Genomic DNA, 17,106 nt, shown 5'->3' on the forward strand with positions numbered 1-17,106 from the left:
TCTGGGTGGCAATATGAAAAAGGTCCCGTCTTGCATCTTAGGTTCAACCAACCATGTTTCTGAAAGTGGTGGGAAGTATAGCAGAGTCTCTAATGTTGAATATGGGGTGGGGGGATATCTTAGAATGATGGTGTTGGAAAGCGTCTTGGAGGTCCTGTAGACCAACCTCATGTCCAGTGCAGGTAATCCACCACTACAGCATCCTTGATAGGTGCTCAGCCTGCCTCTGTTTAGCAACCTCTAATGAAGAACAGCCCACCACTTTCTGGCGCAGTCTCTGTGCCAAAACAACTTGTGCTGTGAGGAAGTTATTTGCTTGTAATTTGAACTCTTTGGTTCAGGTCCTGTCCATTGGAGCAACAAAAAACAAATTTGCTCCAACAGCAGTGGAATAGCACTTCAAAAATTTGGAGATGGCTATCGTATTGTGTCTCCCGTCATTCAGATAGCCTGCTCCCAAAAAAGTTTGGGGCTTTGAAGTTAACTCCAAGGATTGAGCCTTGACATGACTTGAGAGCCAGTGCAGGTAATGAGTAATAGTATCAGTAAAGTGAGTGTCAGAGACCAGACAGGCCACTTCATTTTGCACGCACATGATCTCCCTTCCATCAGAGTAGTCACCCTCTCAACGTTCTGATGGCTAATGTGACAGATCTCCAGAAATCTCCCAAGCATTTGCTCCCAGGGAAGGTTGTCCCATCACAATAATAAACTTTCTCTTAAGAAGATAAAGACCTGTTGACTGTTTTCATGAAATATTATTTGCAAGCAACCAGGCTTTGAGCCAAATTCTGAGAGGAACCAAGCCCTGAACAGCTGTTTTCACCAAACAGGCTCGACTTTTCGGAGAGTTGCAGGTACCTGGCAAAATCCTTGGAATTTCCCAGAGAATGTGACCTGTGCATTGTTCTTAACACACAGGCTTGAGGACTTACAGGGTGGCCAAAACCAACATACTTTGTGGATTTCCTCTAATCAGCCCAATTTGCTTCTCTCACTCGTGTTTGCTTCAGTGATGAGGAGAGTTTGGTTCTCTGTTTTAAGCTAATTGAGAGTGACCCTCATGTTCTTGTCATGCTGCCAGTGCAGCTGTCATAAAGCATGTTTCAGGACCCCTGGAAACACCCTATTTGTGCAGTAGTTTCTCCCTATGCAGAGAGTTATTTCCTGCTTTTAATAATGATTTTGCTCTGCGGTGGAAGTGGGCGAAAGGCAAGGGAGGGGGAAGCTGGGTCTTAAATCAATACTGCTGGAGAAATCTGCTTCCACAAAGAGCATGTTTCCTCTTAGAATTGCAAATGAACATGAACAAACATCCCCTCCTCACACTCAATTCTTTAGTTTGTTATTTTGTTTGCGTGCCTATAAAACCAGAAGCTTGGATGGGAAGAGGAGAGTTAAAAAAGAAAAAGCCATATGGCAATAGCAGGAGGTCTGGCCACCCCACCTTAGGCTCGTGACAACATGCCCTACATTTAACCTACAGTCAGGAACTAATTAACAACACAGATGGGAGTGAGCTAGCATATGTATTAAGAGGGGGAAAATTAATACCCCAAAGGTTTTAATCAGAAGCCTTGCCTCTTTCTGGGTTAGAAGCCTAAGCATTGGCATAGGAAACTGCAAAATATATAGATGGGGAGGCAGTGCCTGGTAGTGGTTAGAGAGTGGGGCCCTCTTCCGGCAGCAGCACTGGGGTGTTGCATGACTATAGGTAAGTCACAAAAAGCTGCTTACCTGTTTCAGTCTGATCAACGTGGAACAGAGATCAGCACTCTGGGTTTTGTAGTCTGAGTATTGGGGCAATGGGAATGTTTTTGTAAAAGCAAAGGGAGTTTTAAAAGATGTCCCTGCTGTATGAATGTAGGGACACAGCAAAATGGAAGCTTAAGCTTAATTAACTTCTTATTTTGTACTACATGATTGAAGCGCCTTAATTTATAGATCGGTAGGTGGAGCTCCATACTTCCCCACCTTGTTTCTGAGAGGTGGTTGCTCCAATTTTAAAATCAGGGATTCCTTTCCCTTTGAATACTGGTTGCTGGGGAGCACAGGTGGGAAGAGGGTTCAGCTCCTCCTTTCAGATCCCATCAGCCCTATCAAGTGGGGCAACTCCTGGGAGCTGAGACCTCCCCCCATTTGGGAGGGCAGCCCCCCCAATGTCCCCCAAAAATTGGGGTGGAGGAGGCCAAACGCGAGCTGAGCACAGTGCCACTTCAATGGCCAGCTCATACTTGGTGGAGGAGGAGGCAGGGAGAGGAGGAGACACTGGCCACTGAAGCCATGCTCTGCCCACCCTCCTCCTGCTTGCATGGACAGAATGACCATAATAGTGCAATGTTGGATTCCTCCCTTTGCGTGGCTTGCAGCAAGTAGATAAACCCAAGCAACATTCTGTCCCCTTAAATCAGTGATGGCCAAACTTGGCCCTCCAGCTGTTTTGGGACTACAACTCCCATCATCCCTAGCTAACAGGACCAGTGGTCAGGGATGATGGGAATTGTAGTCCCAAAACAGCTGGAGGGCCGAGTTTGGCCATCACTGCATATACACTGTGAGGCTATTAGTTTTGTGTGTTTTGACTTTGGTTGTTACGTACATCCCTTATGCTGAACAAAATGATAACATAACAGTAAATTCCATATACAAAGACAGAAATTCACATACGGGGGAGCCTTTGTCCAAACTGGACAATTTAAAAAAAAAAACTTTTTTATTTTTTAATTTTTTAGTTATAGGTGTATTTAAGATACAATGAATTTTATGTATTTTCTTCTTAATGTTGGCAAGTTACTTGCCTGCCATTAGCTGTGAGATCTGTCACAAAGCTCAGGTTTTCCCAATTTTTATCAGACAAGTTTCTGCCACGTGCCGTCTTTCTGGGATTTGCCCCAGCAAGGCATTACTTTTGATGGAAAGAATGTCAGAAGACACCAAAACCAGGTCCTAAATCTCAAGACAAGCCTGAAACAAACCAGGTTTTTCCTTTTGCCGAATGGTTTAAAATGGAAAGTTGGAAATACATAAATTAGGAGTGAAAGGTTCAAAGAATTTCTCCGGCGGGGGGCGGGGGGACTGAGTCCTTTCCTATCTGTGGAGAGAGAGAAACTCTTGCTTAAAGCCCCATTTAGCTTTGTATAAATAATTTATAGAATTGCATATGTATGTATACACTTATATATCTGATAAACGTATAAATCACTTTATATTATTTTTTGGTAGTGGTGTATTTATATACATTTGGGGGGCATGAATTCCTCAGCAGGGCTCATTATATATGACTGGTGCATGATGTTCTTTTATTAACCACAGCATTTTGATCACAGGCTACTATTTGTTACTAAAATAAGAGTGGTGCCTGTGTGTGTGTGTATGTGCACGCATAAATATTCATAATTGTGGAATAAATCTCTTCATTTGAAGGAAGTTCCTGGGCCGGAGGTTTCTAGTGCTGATCTGTCAGAAAAGCATGTGATTTGACTGTAATGGTAACGAATGATCAAAAAGTACTAGTTGGGGCAGGAAACCACCAGGGTCTGCCTGCCCAGCGTTTGAGAGTGTATTAACACAGATCCATTAGCGCTGCACGCAGCCCTCGCTGCAAACATCTCCCTGCTGCCAGGGGCTCCAGCATAAATGACTGCGGCAAGGCTTTTCCTTGAACTCGGCTGTTGGCTAACTGGATCAGCATGGCAAGTCAATGCACATTGTCCTTTTGGGTTGTGGTGGAATGTCCGGCTCTTCCTTCTGACTTTCTTCCAGAGGCCACCCACTATGGAACCAGCATGCAAGCTGGATCCCTTGCCCAAATAAGGAGAGCATCCTTTAATGGCTATGCTGAGCAAGGGACTGGACTGGGCATGTGCCGAGAGGGATCTTGGCATAGATCAGGGACAGCCAGGAAATGATTGGCAGCACGACTGACAAATACAAGCCTTCCAACATGGAGAGAGAGGAAAAAAAGAACCTGTTGTTGTCAAATACCTGTTGAAGCGCTGTTAACTGGCATTTCCAGTTCAGCACGGCCTGCTGCAATCTCTTCCATTCCGAGGCCAGCTATGGCTAATAGCAAGGTGTTGGTTCCAACTCTTTGTCACCTTCACCAATGCCACCCACTGTCAGAATATCAGCAGAGGTAAGTATAGGGACATACATAGGAAGCTGCCTTATCAGACCATTGGTCCATCTAGCTCAATATTGTCTACACTGGCAGGCAGATACTCTCCAGGGTTTCAGGCAGGGTTCTCTCCAAGCCTACACTGGAGACACCAGGGATTGAGCCTGGGACCTTCTGCTTGCAAAGCAGATTCTCAACCACTGAGCTACAGGACTCCTCCTAGGTGTGGTACTTGGAATAGGCTGAGGCTGAGTGGCCACCGTCCCCCTTGATTTCTTCCTCTCTCAAAAGTGGACCAGATGTTCACAACTGTGCCTGTCCCCTGGTATCCTGGACTCTGTGCCATTCCACATTGATTTTTCTTTGCTGCGAAGGCACTGGGGTGCATTTTCTAATAGTGCCCTACAGATGTGCTGTTTTGGTTGGCTAGAAAGGAATTGCCTTGTGCTGCAAATCTGGTGTGTAGCAGAGATGTCTCGACTCTGGTTTGCGCATCAGGCAGAACTCCGTTAATATGAAAGAGCTTGAAAGCGAGTTGAATGTGCTCTAGCGGAGAAGTGAGGCACCTGTGGCCTCCAAGGTCTATGGCCTTCTAAACTCCAAACTCCCATCAGTCCTGGCTGGAACGGTCCAGGATATTGGGATTGCCACAGCTTTTCCATCCCTATTCTAGTGGTGTAATAGACTGGACTCTTCTCCTTTCTGCAGCCAAGCCCAGCAACATACTGCTACTATGGGAGGTGGAGATGAAAAGGATGTGGCAGTAGCAATACAGTCTGTGAGCCTTGAGGTAAGGAGTTACTAGAGATTTCTGGGTTTGGTTTAGCATTGTGTGAGAACAAGGCCATATTCTTTCTCTGTGACTGGAGTAGTTTGTGGGGGAATTTAATCCTCTGATCCAGCAAGCCTAGTTCTGCTAGAGCATCACTTTGGGTCAAGGGGTGTAGAAAGGTTGGGCAGGGGGCTTGTTTTTCTTTCCCCTCCAGATGTGCACTGCAAGCAAAGCCCCAAATCACTGTGCTATGTGCTTTCCACATACACCCTCTTGAGTCTGACTTGGCAACTGGATAGCAGATGTTCCACCGCAGAGGCTCAGATTTAGCTCAGAGTTTTTCTGTTGGTATTCCCTATTATCAATACTTGAATTAAGTGAAGAATCCTAGAGTCATCTAGTCCAGTCCCCTGCGATGCAGGAATCCTGCCTGCAGCCGTCCCTGGGTGGACTTGAACCACCAACCTTCTGGTTAATAGCCAGAGTTCCAGTTAGGAGGACCACAATGGGCACTTGAGCAGTAGTTTGGGGTCAGGGCAAAACATGCTCCCATACCTAAGAGCCAACTCCAGGGGGCGTTGGGGTGTGGGCACCCACAATAATATAATGGTGGGGGCCAGGCACCCACAAAGTCAATGCAAAAAGCTGGCAGGCAGCAGCAGCGCTGCCTCTGAGAGAGAAGCAATTCAGCTCCACCCTCAGATGTGGAGGCAAAGTCTTTCTGCCTCTGCATCCAAGCCCCTCCCTTGGAAAAGGAGGCCTCACTGGATGCAGATAGCAGGAGGAACAAGAGTTGCCACCACCACTGGCTGCTGCAACGCGGGCATGTGACATCACACGTACTATGTGCAGGTATGTGCATGTGACGTTGCACATTTGTGTTGCAGCAGCGGGCACCCACAATCCTGAGGGTGAGATGGCGCCCCTGCTCCCATATCCTAATTTAGGGCTTTCATGAGAAGTAGCGGTTCCAGAAGCCCCCAGCCCCTGTCCTGCAGTTTGTACTTCATTTTTTCTTAGGTTTCATCTGTCACAGTACTTCATGTATGTCACTGGCTTCTGCCAATACTTTTGACTGTACATTGTGCTCCTGTTTGTGGTAGGCATGTTATTAATCTCCAAACAAAACCATAATGCAAAACTGGCATCAGTAATAAATCATGGCTGCTGTCCAGCTAGGTAACAAGTGTTACTATCTACTCAATCAAAATTCAGAGAATGTGGCTTGTGATTTGCATTTTGTTCCTTAATATGCCTATAAACTTGGTCTGCTTCCGTGTGCAGGTCTAGTAGCTTGCTCTAGAATGGGCTATCAAAAGAGGTAGCTAGTAAAATTACTAGATGCAGGCTTTCCAAACAGCGCTGAGATTAGGGTACCTGCTCAAAACTGGACATTATTCCCAAATATAATGCCTTCTACATAAAATGTTCTGTTGATGCTGGAATATTCCCACTACCCAACTATGATTTACAATTTGTTGACATCTTTATTGTTTAGTAAGGCTTTTCCTATAATGATTGCAACATAATTATCACTGGATAACCTTGGATTGAAAATACTCGGAAGCAGCTTTGACAGCAAACCCATATGAATTACAATTCCATTTTTATGTGTCTAGCTTTTCCCAAATGATTTCTCCTGGGCTCAGCTGCAAAGGAAACTTTTCTGTAGAATTAAAAGGCCTCATTTGCATCAAAAGTATGAATTACAATAAGATTATGATAAAGTGAGTGATACATGCATTTTTTTAAATGCACAATTATTTTCCATTGTTTGTACAAGCTAGTTAATATTTACTAATTAGTGTTTCCATCACCCTGAAGATACAAAACCCTTCAAGGTCTGCTAGGACTCTGTCACGCTTTCAAACAAGATGAGTTAATCCATTTTTTAACTAACAACAATATACCAAGCTGGGGATGTGCATAGAGGTCTTCCATCATCATTTAAGGCAAGAAGGTAAAATCTGTGGCTACAATTCCCATCATCCCTGACCATAGGCCATGCTAGGTGGGTCTAATGGAAGTTGGCCAACAATATCTGGAATGTTTGCACAGGTTTCCCATCCCTGATTAAGATACTTCAACTGGCGCATCAGATCCATACTGGAATGGGGAAAGTCCATCACAGTAATGAACTGTACCTTTCTTGGAGCTGTTGCATGAAGTGTTACAGATAGCAATGGTTGGAGGAACCATGTCTCTGAGAACATCTGCCATGGTGTGTTTTGAATCGGGTTGCAGTTTGGGTCACCCTGGACATATCTACACACAGAGAGATCAAGGACATTTTGGTCAAGTGCAGTTAGCAAACAGCCAAAGAAGGCCATGGCCCAAGACACATAATTGTCAAAAAGCAGCACTGGCATGGTCTAATTTTTCCCTTGTACTCTACTGGTTAAAGAGGCTTTTCTGTGCCAGCTAGCCTAAGGCTCATGATTTTCATAATTGGGCGTTGTTTTTCATGATGATGCCAGTGCTGAATGGGGAGGGGGGAAGGGAAGATTATTAAAGTTATTTTTAGTGATCGGCCAAGTTTGAGAGCAACAGATCTAAAAACCGGCCATTGTGGTTTCTTGAGCATATGTGTGAGTGTCTTCCATAACCTACATTTTGGAAAGCAGAATATGAGTCCATAAATTATAGGGATTGGGATGAGGGAAGGCAGGGGTGGGGTAAGAGAATCAAGAATGGTAGAAAACATTTCACTTTCCGGCAGATGGCCAAAGGGCGAACATCCCATGAATGGCCAGTCAGCAAAATCTTTTGTAAGTACTTGCAGAGTAGTGGTTTAGCCCTATGCTTTAGTTGAGATGCCTGCATGGCAGGCAGTTGCACTAGGTGACCCTTAGAATCCCTTCCAACACTACCTTTCAATGTTTCTATGATTCTCTATATTCCAAGAACATGGAAGTAGGTGGTGGGAATCTTCTGGAGATTTGGGAGGATGCTTGGAGGTGATAGGATGGATTGTCTTTCTATCCCGTGCATCAGAAAGTGGGAAGGAAAGGCATGTACTATCTTGTGAACTCTATTGACAAGCACACTCATGGTCAAATAGTTTGATGTTTTTTATTTGATGGTTTCTTATCTGAGCAAAACTGTAAACCGCCAAAGTGGGCAACCAAGACAATTGCTTCTTCCACCAGCAGTTTAGGAGCGCTCAGTTCATTAGCATGTGTTTTTGTGTGTGGTTCTTTGTTTTCTTGTTTTCATTAATTAAAAAAATAATTATACAGCTGGATGAATAAATATCCCGAAGGATAACGTGTGTGCCAGCAGCCTATGCATTTGACTGCTAACTCTGCTTGCTCTCAGTACGTTTAGTCTTTGCAAATCATGTCCTGACATGCAGCACATTTTGGTATCTGTTCCCACACCTATAAAAAGATACATAAAGCAGGAATCTTTTGTAGGCGCCTTTAAATAACACCAAGCACACTGAAGTACTGCATGCATGATAATAGGAGGAAATTAATTCCCTGGTTTTATGGAATCCTGTACGCATTTACTCGGGAAGTTGAGCGTCCCACTGAATTCAGTGGTGTTTACTTATGATTAACCTGCCAGTTTTCCAACCTGTTTCAGTGCATTTTTATTCAGAAATAATCCCCACTGGGTTGAATGGGACTTATTCACCCAGGCAGGGGTTCATAGTATTGCCACCTTCCTATGATCTTTTTCTATGTTATAAATTGTAGAATTGTCATGTGTGATCCTAGAGATGCCTTCTCAAAAGTAAGTTGTATTGAGTCCAATGAGTTTTACTCAGTAGCTGATGGTGTGGTGGGACACTCATGCTCACTTGAACTCTGGTCAGTCACATCGCTGTTGCTTACCAGGAGGGGAGGTTGTCATGGTGGAAATGCACCAGCAGGAGTACCTGATTGGCTCCCCCATGCCAGCTTCACTGCCACCTTGCCCCTCCCCCTCTATCTCCCAGTAAGCAACAGCAATGTGACCAACAGGAGGTCAGGTGAGCGGTGCTACCTCCTCACCCCATCCACTACTACTCCCAGGAAAGTGAGTATACACACTTTCTATGGGATAAACCATACTGAATCCAATGGGGATTAATTCTGAGAAGACAGGCATAGGATTGCACTGTAAATGTCACTGTTTATAGATTTGTAAGCAAGTTTCAGTGCCGGACTTCTGCTGAAAGATGCAATCCTTTGCTACTAACTACTAACTTTGTTACTAACAGAGTAATTCGGATGTAAAGGTAATTCAGATGTGGAAAGGTTAACTTTGGATGGTATTTTTCTTGTTTCCTCAAACATACATCACAGCAACTCAGTTTTTAGTACAATTGCAAAGTGATCTCAATCTGTCCAATTCAGAGTGTAGGCGTTTGGTATATATCCTCTATTGTTTCAGTTGTTATCGTGTTATGTGCATGTGGTGTGCATGGATTTGCAACCCAACTTGGTGCATTTGCTAGAGAATGATGGGTAAGAAATGTAATGAACTGTGTATGCGCATATATTTTTATGTGTATAATATACAGTGGAAACTTTTCCAAGAGAGCTGGGTATGTCAAGGCTGTATTGGAGGCCACAGTTTCTGATTTGAAAGGCCTGCCTACCGAAGTTCCTGGCTTGTGGGCTTTGCTGAGTAGTTATTGATAGGGCAGAGGCACTCTGGCCATGCTCAGAGGCATTCTCATTAGCACTGTATGTTCCAGGGTGAATAGTCAGTAGAATCTGTGGCCAAGCTCTGTCTCAAATGGTGCAGTTTTACTGTATCTGAGAATGCTGACTGGGCGGCAAAAGGTCTGGATGAGTTCTTGGGAAGTGCTGTTTTCCATAGCTGTCAACTTACAGATTTGAAAATAAGGGACCAGCAGCCTTGAAAATAAGGGACCAGCAGCCAAAATAAGGGACCTGCAGCCTCACCTGTTCCAGGCACTCCAGTCTTCCTGTCCTCCTGCAGTCTGGTCAAACTCATGCTGGGTAGCTTCAAGAACACTGTCCAACCAACTTTGTAACCAGAGGTTCAACTGAATAGAATCTGAATCACATGCACCACAAGGCCTATGCAGCCTCAACTTAAGATGGCTCCCCAGCCTGGCTTTGCACTGCAAAGTTTGCAGCAGCACGTGCAACAAAATGGCGTCCAGTATTCAAAAAACCCCTCAGCTTGCATTAACTAGCCACACACAAGGCATGCAAGCTCCACCCCTCAGTCGTTCTTAGACTTCTTATTGGGTGAGCAACACAGCCAAGTAACACAGTTAGAGCCTCCCTCCTCCCTGGCTGGCAGGGAGGGAGGGAGAGGAGCTGCTTCCTTTGAAATTTAAGGGACATCATTTAAGGGACATCCATCAATAAGGGACAGCAGCGGGACATGGCGCTGGAATAAGGGACTGTCCCTTCAAATAAGGGACACTTGACAGCTATGGCTGTTTTCGCAAGTAGCAACTACATGTCAAGGCAAGGGAAGAGATGGACTTTTGCAGGCCTGCACCTGGCCAATTCTGGGCTTCTGACCTATTTTGAAGCCTTAAAGCTTCCTTTCCAACCCCTTCCATCCAGGTCTTCTTACATTTCTACAGCAGGGCCAGCCCAATACATTTTGGCACCTGAGGTGAACCACAAAATTGTGCCTCTGGGGAAGAAAGGTTGAGTAGCTGCATTGGGATCTGCTGCCCCTGTGGATCCTGCCACCTGAGGTGGTCACCTCACCTTGCCTCACGGGTGAGCTGGTCTTGCAAGGCAGCTGGCAGAAACTGGCTTATTTCCACACATACACCACAAGCAGTCTGCCACAAATGACTGTGTTTGAATGCGTCAGGAACTATGTAGGTTGAAGCGGAATGTTACAGGCGGGTGTGGGGGACTCCCTGGTCCTGAATGGGGCAACTGTGTCCATGGAGGAGCAGGTCAGTTCTGTGTCCAGGGCAGCTGTGTGTCCAGGGCAGCTGTCTACCAGCTCCATCTGGTACGCAGGCTGAGACCCTACCTGCCCATGGACTGTCTTGCCAGAATGGTGCATGCTCTAGTTATCTCCTGCTTGGACTACTGCAATGTGCTCTACGTGGGGCTACCTTTGAAGGTGACCTGGAAACTGCCGCTAATCCAGAATGCGGCAGCTAGACTGATGACTGGGAGCGGCTGCTGAGATCACATAACACTGGTCTTGAAAGACCTACATTGGCTCCCAGTACATTTCCGAGCACAGTTCAAAGTGTTGGTGCTAACCTTTAAAACCCTAAATGGCCTTGGCCCAGTATACCTGAAGGAGCGTCTGCACCCCCATTGTTCAACCCAGAAACTGAGGTCCAGCCCCAAGGGCCTTCTGGTAGTTCCCTCACTGCGAGAAGCGAAGTTACAGGGAACCAGGAAGAGGGCCTTCTAGGTAGTGGCGCCCGCCCTGTGGAAAGCCCTCCCATCAGATGTCAAAGAAATAAACAACTATCTGATGTTTAGAAGACATCTGAAGGCAGCCCTGTTTAGGGAAGTTTTTAATGACTGATGTTTTAATGTATTTTTAATCTTTTGTTGGAAGCTGCCCAGAGTGGTATAATTATATTATTATTATTATTATTATTATTATTATTATTATTATTATTATTATTATTAAAGTTTGACATCTCTGCTTCTTATGGGAAAGGGAAGGAGGTTTTCATTTGCCTGCCTTCTAGGCCAGGGGTAAAGGGTATTTATGTGGCCCCACACTTCTAGATAAAAGGCTCCCACCCCCCAATTCTGTAGCTGTATATCCATCAGAGGGTGTACTTGGACTTGTAAGCTCTGGGGAGGGCCCCCAGATTTCAACACCCTTAACAAACATGAAAAAGGTTCTTAAAGAGTAGATTATTGTGGTCATCTGGAAACAGATAATTGTATACGTTTGTATTCCCACCTCATGGGAAAATATGCTCACAGATCCGTCTTAAGAAGCAATGAATATACTTTCTGGAAGGAGAGTAATGTTTTCAGAGGAAGAAAATTGTCCAGTTTTGTGAGGTGGGAGGGGGATATTTGCAACAGGAGCACATCCTTAAAGAAAGATGTGAATTGTGCATGTCAAGTAAGAAACAAAAGCTCATTTACTGAGCAAAGAAAGTTTGTGACTCAAAATGTGACCCAGTTCTCTAAGCTGCCTAAGAGATGTCTCTTTATACATGAGCTGATTTTTCAGAACCCCTTTTTCTGTTATGACCTCACACCACAAGACTGCCTCACTTGATGTGATTTGTCTCTGAGTTTCCACAATGAGCTCACTGCTGAGTCTTGTGTGTAGAAAAAGATGTGCTCTCTGTGTGTTCTTTCTCACAAAAAATATATAGAAAAGAACTTCTATGAATAGTTATGGTGTGGGGAGTGTGTGGCATAAACTTTCATAGGCAATAGCCTGACCTACTGCATTCAATGCCCAGTGTAAACCCATACACATGGAGGGATGTTGAAGTTGACGGTAAAATGTATCTGAAGTGTCTTAGGCAAGGTGTGGACTGAGACAATGGAAGACAAAGTGTAGGCAAGATGAGAGTGAGAGACATCATGTCTACATGGCCTTAAATGCAGCACTGTCCACTTCTGAGGGGAAAGAGCCACCCCATGCCTGAGAGTGTTGAACTGCATGTGTGTACATGCACCCCTTCTGCCCCACAGCTGTGGAGCTCTTTTCCTCCAGATGCCTCCCAAAAGCCATGCATGAAGCAGTTCAGAAATGCTTCAAAACATCTTTTTCTTTGGGTTAGCTAGCTGTGCCCAGGCCTTATCAGGAAGGTGGACATTATATGTTTTAATGGTGTGTTTTTTAAGAGAGAGAGAAGATTTCATGTATTATAAGTTACCCAAATAAGAGCATCATATATGAGCACCAAGGTAACTTATAATTGCGTATGATAATACTCAAGGCTAATAATTGAAATAAATAAATCAAAATTATGATGAGAGACACTCAGATCTTTTAATCCCTGCTCTGTATCATTGCCTCTGAACTGCCCTTTGAAGTTACCTTTTGCTATAAATGTTTGCCTGCTGTCATTATTTAGAAGTGTGTGGCATCAGGCCACACCATGAACCTGGCTCCAGAACCAGTTCAGCAGTCTCCCAATGTGAATTCCCTGGTACGTGCATCATTCAGTCAACAAAGGGCAAAATGGAAATCCAGGTGGTAGGTGGGTGGTGAAGATAGCTCTGAGAGAAAATGAACTTTAAGCACCCTACATTTGCTCAGTTGCCATCTTGCCACATATTTATGGAATTTACATGCCAAAAGCTGGCTTTGGTCGCCTCAATTACCAGATCAATTTGTACAAATCTATAAAGACCTTTTTGAAGTCAGATGACAGATATATAGGATTTTTCAGAATAAATGCAGCAAACAATTCAGTGAGGGATGACCTGCAAGGACTGAGTAAACTATTAATATTTATACAAAGATGCCACAATGATATATATGAATAGGAAGAATGACTAGTATCCAAAGGACGTGTTGAGCTTAGATTATTGTCAACAGAATTCCTAACGGCATAACATTTCCTCATATGAACATCGGGGCCTAAAACTTGGGCAATTCCTGTCTTAGTGCGTAAAGCGCCATTGTTGTGCTTTTCCTCTGACAAGTGTTAGGATTCCTTGTTTCCCACAGAATAAGGATGTGAAGTAAGTCTTTATACATAGCGCTGTGTTGGCAAACAAAAAGAGTGTTTACTCCAGTCCTTACTGCCAAGTATGAGGTACTTCGGCGTGAACATCAAAAGCACTGAAATGAGTATTAGCTGATTCTTAAGAAACGTGAATAATGCTATTGCTTGCTAGAAAGAAGCAATTGGTCAGCCACAAAGTTTTGAAAGGAGGCAGAAGAGTGGAACAAGTTCAGAAAGGAAGGTAACCCACTAGGCTCCTCCACATGGCTTGGGTGTTGATCGTTCATCCTGAAGTGGGAGTATGTCCGGAGCTTTATTGAACATTCACTCTGATTCGTTTATACAACAATGAGCATCCAACTGGATGTGTGCAGTGATTATGCACTATGCGTTTCAATACATTTTGCCCATTGCTTTCCCAACTGCAGAGAGTCTGTGTTGTTGTTTTAAGTGGATTTGTTGTGCTAGGCTGACATTTAATTGTGTATACCTAATTTTCTAGTATGTGCTTGAAACCCTCTCTCAAAGTCATGATCCTAACTTTGGTAAAATCAGAAAACTGGGATTTTGTGTCTTTTCGTAGGGAGACTTGCAAAGTTCCTCAACCTGTCACAAAAGTAAAGATTATCCAGGAAAATATATTTCCTACTCTAGCTTGGGATAAAAGTCTTCCAAGACCAAAGCAAAGGTGGGAAAGCAGATTGTTCGAAGCTGTATAAGGCAACCAGCTTTAATTCCATTGTGGTGGGTTTCTCCTTGATAAGTTTCTTTATTCCTTTGTGACTTAGGCTCACATTAACAACACAGCTACAGCCATGTGGGGACTACTTCTCTGTGGGATAATCAGGGTAAATAAAAATAAGTGGATTTTTTTAAAGCACATCTTTAAAAAATAATTAGATTGTAACTTTTGTTCAGATTTCAGCTATAAGTTTTTCTTTTTAAAAATAACCTGGTTTAAAATGAAAGCAAAAATAGAACTTCTTAAAACTAAATTTATAACCTTACAAATTCATGAAAGACTGCTTTAAAAAAGAAAAGAAAGAAAGAAAAGTGAGCAAAACATTTTCATCAGTCATTAATAAGTACAGTAGTTCATGCATTTATATTCTGGGTTGATAGTGGGGTTCAGGAACTTGAAAGACAACACATGTCATCCAGTAATCCGTCTGAGTGCATGTGATGGGGGCCCATTTTTAAATTAAAACCATATCTACAATATCCATCTCATATCATAGATGCAATTAGCTGAGAGAATCAGCAGAAGCAGATAGGGCTTATGCCTCATTCTGCCCTCAGGCTTCCTTGATCCAGAATGGCTCTTGCAATCCCCACATACCACAATCCTCATAATTCAGTGCATTAACTTGTTTAGGAGTTTTACCCAATTAAGGGAAACTTTTTTTCTGTAGTGACATGGCATTTGCTCATAGTGATGATGTCACTCTATGAATTCTTTTGCCTATTGCATCTAGCATTCAAATATGTTTCCTCAAGAGTGGGGAAATGTCAGGCTTGTAGGATCTTTTCATTTTGTTTTGTTTTTTGCGTGCTAAGATCCCGCAGCTCCCGCCATCCCAATCCACACAATAGACATGACACAGTGTACTGGGATCAAATAAGGCCACAATTTTATTGCTTACAGGTGTCAGAAGCCTGGCCTAAGCATTGGGTTCTTCCAAGGACTTCCAGGTCCACCTGCTGGAAGTAAAACCTGGGCCAACCCAACAGGGGAGGGGGACCTATGACTTACATCAAATAGGAGTGCCACCTGCTGTCCTGAGGAGTGCTGTGGCTCCCGCCTGAGCATTTGGACAGACTAAACTCTTCCTGGATCCCTTTAATGGGGTACCCATTACTCAGAGGGGCAGGCAGAGGCTACAGCTTCCCCTCCAGCCAAGACTAAGGCTTACCCAATGCCTAAACTGCCAAAGTTGTGACAATTACTATGAGGTAGGCAAACACCGTGAGTCGTAGGGCAATTTGCCTGATGAAAAAATTCCTGCCCAGTCTCAAATATGGCAGCCAACAGCATCCATAGCAAGGTCCAGCGTGAAAATAAAGCAAAAAAACAGAGAGGAAGGGAGGGAGATCTGCTTTCCCCAGCTGTATTACTAGGCATAATTTAGAAAAGGGCCCATATGAAGATCAATTTTGGTTTCCTTGTTCCCCCCCCCCCTTGAAAAGAAACATAGAGGGCACACTTAAATTCATTGATTCCCCCCTCCCTTTTTTAAAAAAAAGAAATTCCATAATTGAACTCTTTGGTTTATGGTGAGATTTGACCATTTCTTCTTCTAAAACGGTAATTAAAGACACACTCCTAAACTTGCACACTATGTAAGCAGCAAAGCTTTGTACATGATTGTTTCTTTTGCTTGTTTGCAAGCTAGGCACCATGTACTTACACTTTACCTTGATTTTTCACCCTTCAAAACTGGTCTGGGGAGATGTGTCCAGTCAGGAATTCCAGGGGTATATCTTTGTCAGACACTCGCTCCAGATAAATTTCCCCACAGAACAGTGTTTTATCTAAAATGCCATATACTAAAGAAAATGTCCAGGCATAAATTGAACAAGTGCCTTCTAAAAATTGCCATAGTATATTCTGCAAGGGAGCACATGCTAGAAAACAAGAGCAGACTGGAAACGTGATGAAGAGGGACAGCTTGACAGGGAGCACCAGCCTTGTTGCCTTGGTAATGGGCTGTCACATTCCCTTTCCTTCTCCCCCAAGTTATACAGACCAAGGGCAGTGCAGGGGCTTCACTGACCCTCAGCTAGAGCACGAAGGAGGGGTCTTGACCTCTGCTTCACTGAATTTCATTGCCTGCTAGTTTAGTACAGAGAGATGAACAGCATGTAAGCAAGCAAGCAAACACCTCCATGTGCCACAAAATAGCAAAAGGCAAGGATGTAATTGGGCTGGATTTTAAAAATGTTCCTGAACAACCCCACAACCCCATTTTGGCTTACCTTTAATTCGGATAGCTGAATACTTCCCTTGTTACTCAGTATTCCCTTAATACACCTTTACCTTCACTTACGAATGCCACCTCAGCTGCATGAAAATATCTGTTGTAATTGCACCTGGTATCTGTGAGTTCCACAGGTCAATTTTTTTGCTACACAAAAACAAGCAAGCCAAAGCTCATTGCAGGAAAGTCTTGTGTGTGTTGGGGCTTGTGTGCATGCTCTCCATGCTCTCCCATGCTGGCAGATGGTTATTTGCTCCTCAATTTCTGAAATGTAGTTTTGGGAGCCTTAGGCACTGTGAGGCAATCCTTCCCCCCCCCTTTGTCTTTTTAAAGGTAATTACTGTTCATATAGTTCCAACCTCCGTGCTGAGATCTTTCTGCAAAAGACAATAACTTTCTGAAATCTTTCCCCATTACTGCATGCATACCGCAGATGCTTAGTAACCTTTCCAAGCATGCTGTTACACTTGTCATGCAAATAGAGGATAATTAATTATCATGCCTAGAGTGTGACATTTACTGTGCAAGGGTTCTTGAGACTTCAGGCCAACATCTTTAACTAGTTCCAAGCAGGGTAGTCCAATCATTGGCTTCTGCCATAGTGAGCGCTCTCAATGAATGCCTTTGTGACATAAAA

At 43.9% G+C, this 17,106-nt stretch overlaps 1 protein-coding gene across 8 annotated transcripts in view; it reads left to right on the forward strand.

Moving 5' to 3' along the window:
* BDNF (brain derived neurotrophic factor) overlaps positions 1-17,106 on the forward strand; it is a 73,688-nt gene that overhangs the window by 51,032 nt on the left and 5,550 nt on the right. Inside the window, exons 1-2 of one of the 8 annotated variants that reach the window (XM_083600019.1) lie at positions 3,798-4,135; positions 4,826-4,907. The exons of 6 other annotated variants lie outside the window; for them this stretch is intronic. In XM_083600019.1, the coding sequence (XP_083456145.1) occupies positions 4,059-4,135; positions 4,826-4,907 (159 nt within the window). In that variant the 5' untranslated portion in view covers positions 3,798-4,058. Of the gene's footprint in view, positions 1-3,797; positions 4,136-4,825; positions 4,908-17,106 lie in introns of those variants that run through there. One more of the 8 variants, XM_083600020.1, reaches the window with a different exon arrangement.

This window comes from Podarcis filfolensis (assembly GCF_964270895.1).
Source record: "Podarcis filfolensis genome assembly, chromosome: 1".
NCBI classification, from domain to species: Eukaryota; Metazoa; Chordata; class Lepidosauria; order Squamata; family Lacertidae; genus Podarcis; species Podarcis filfolensis.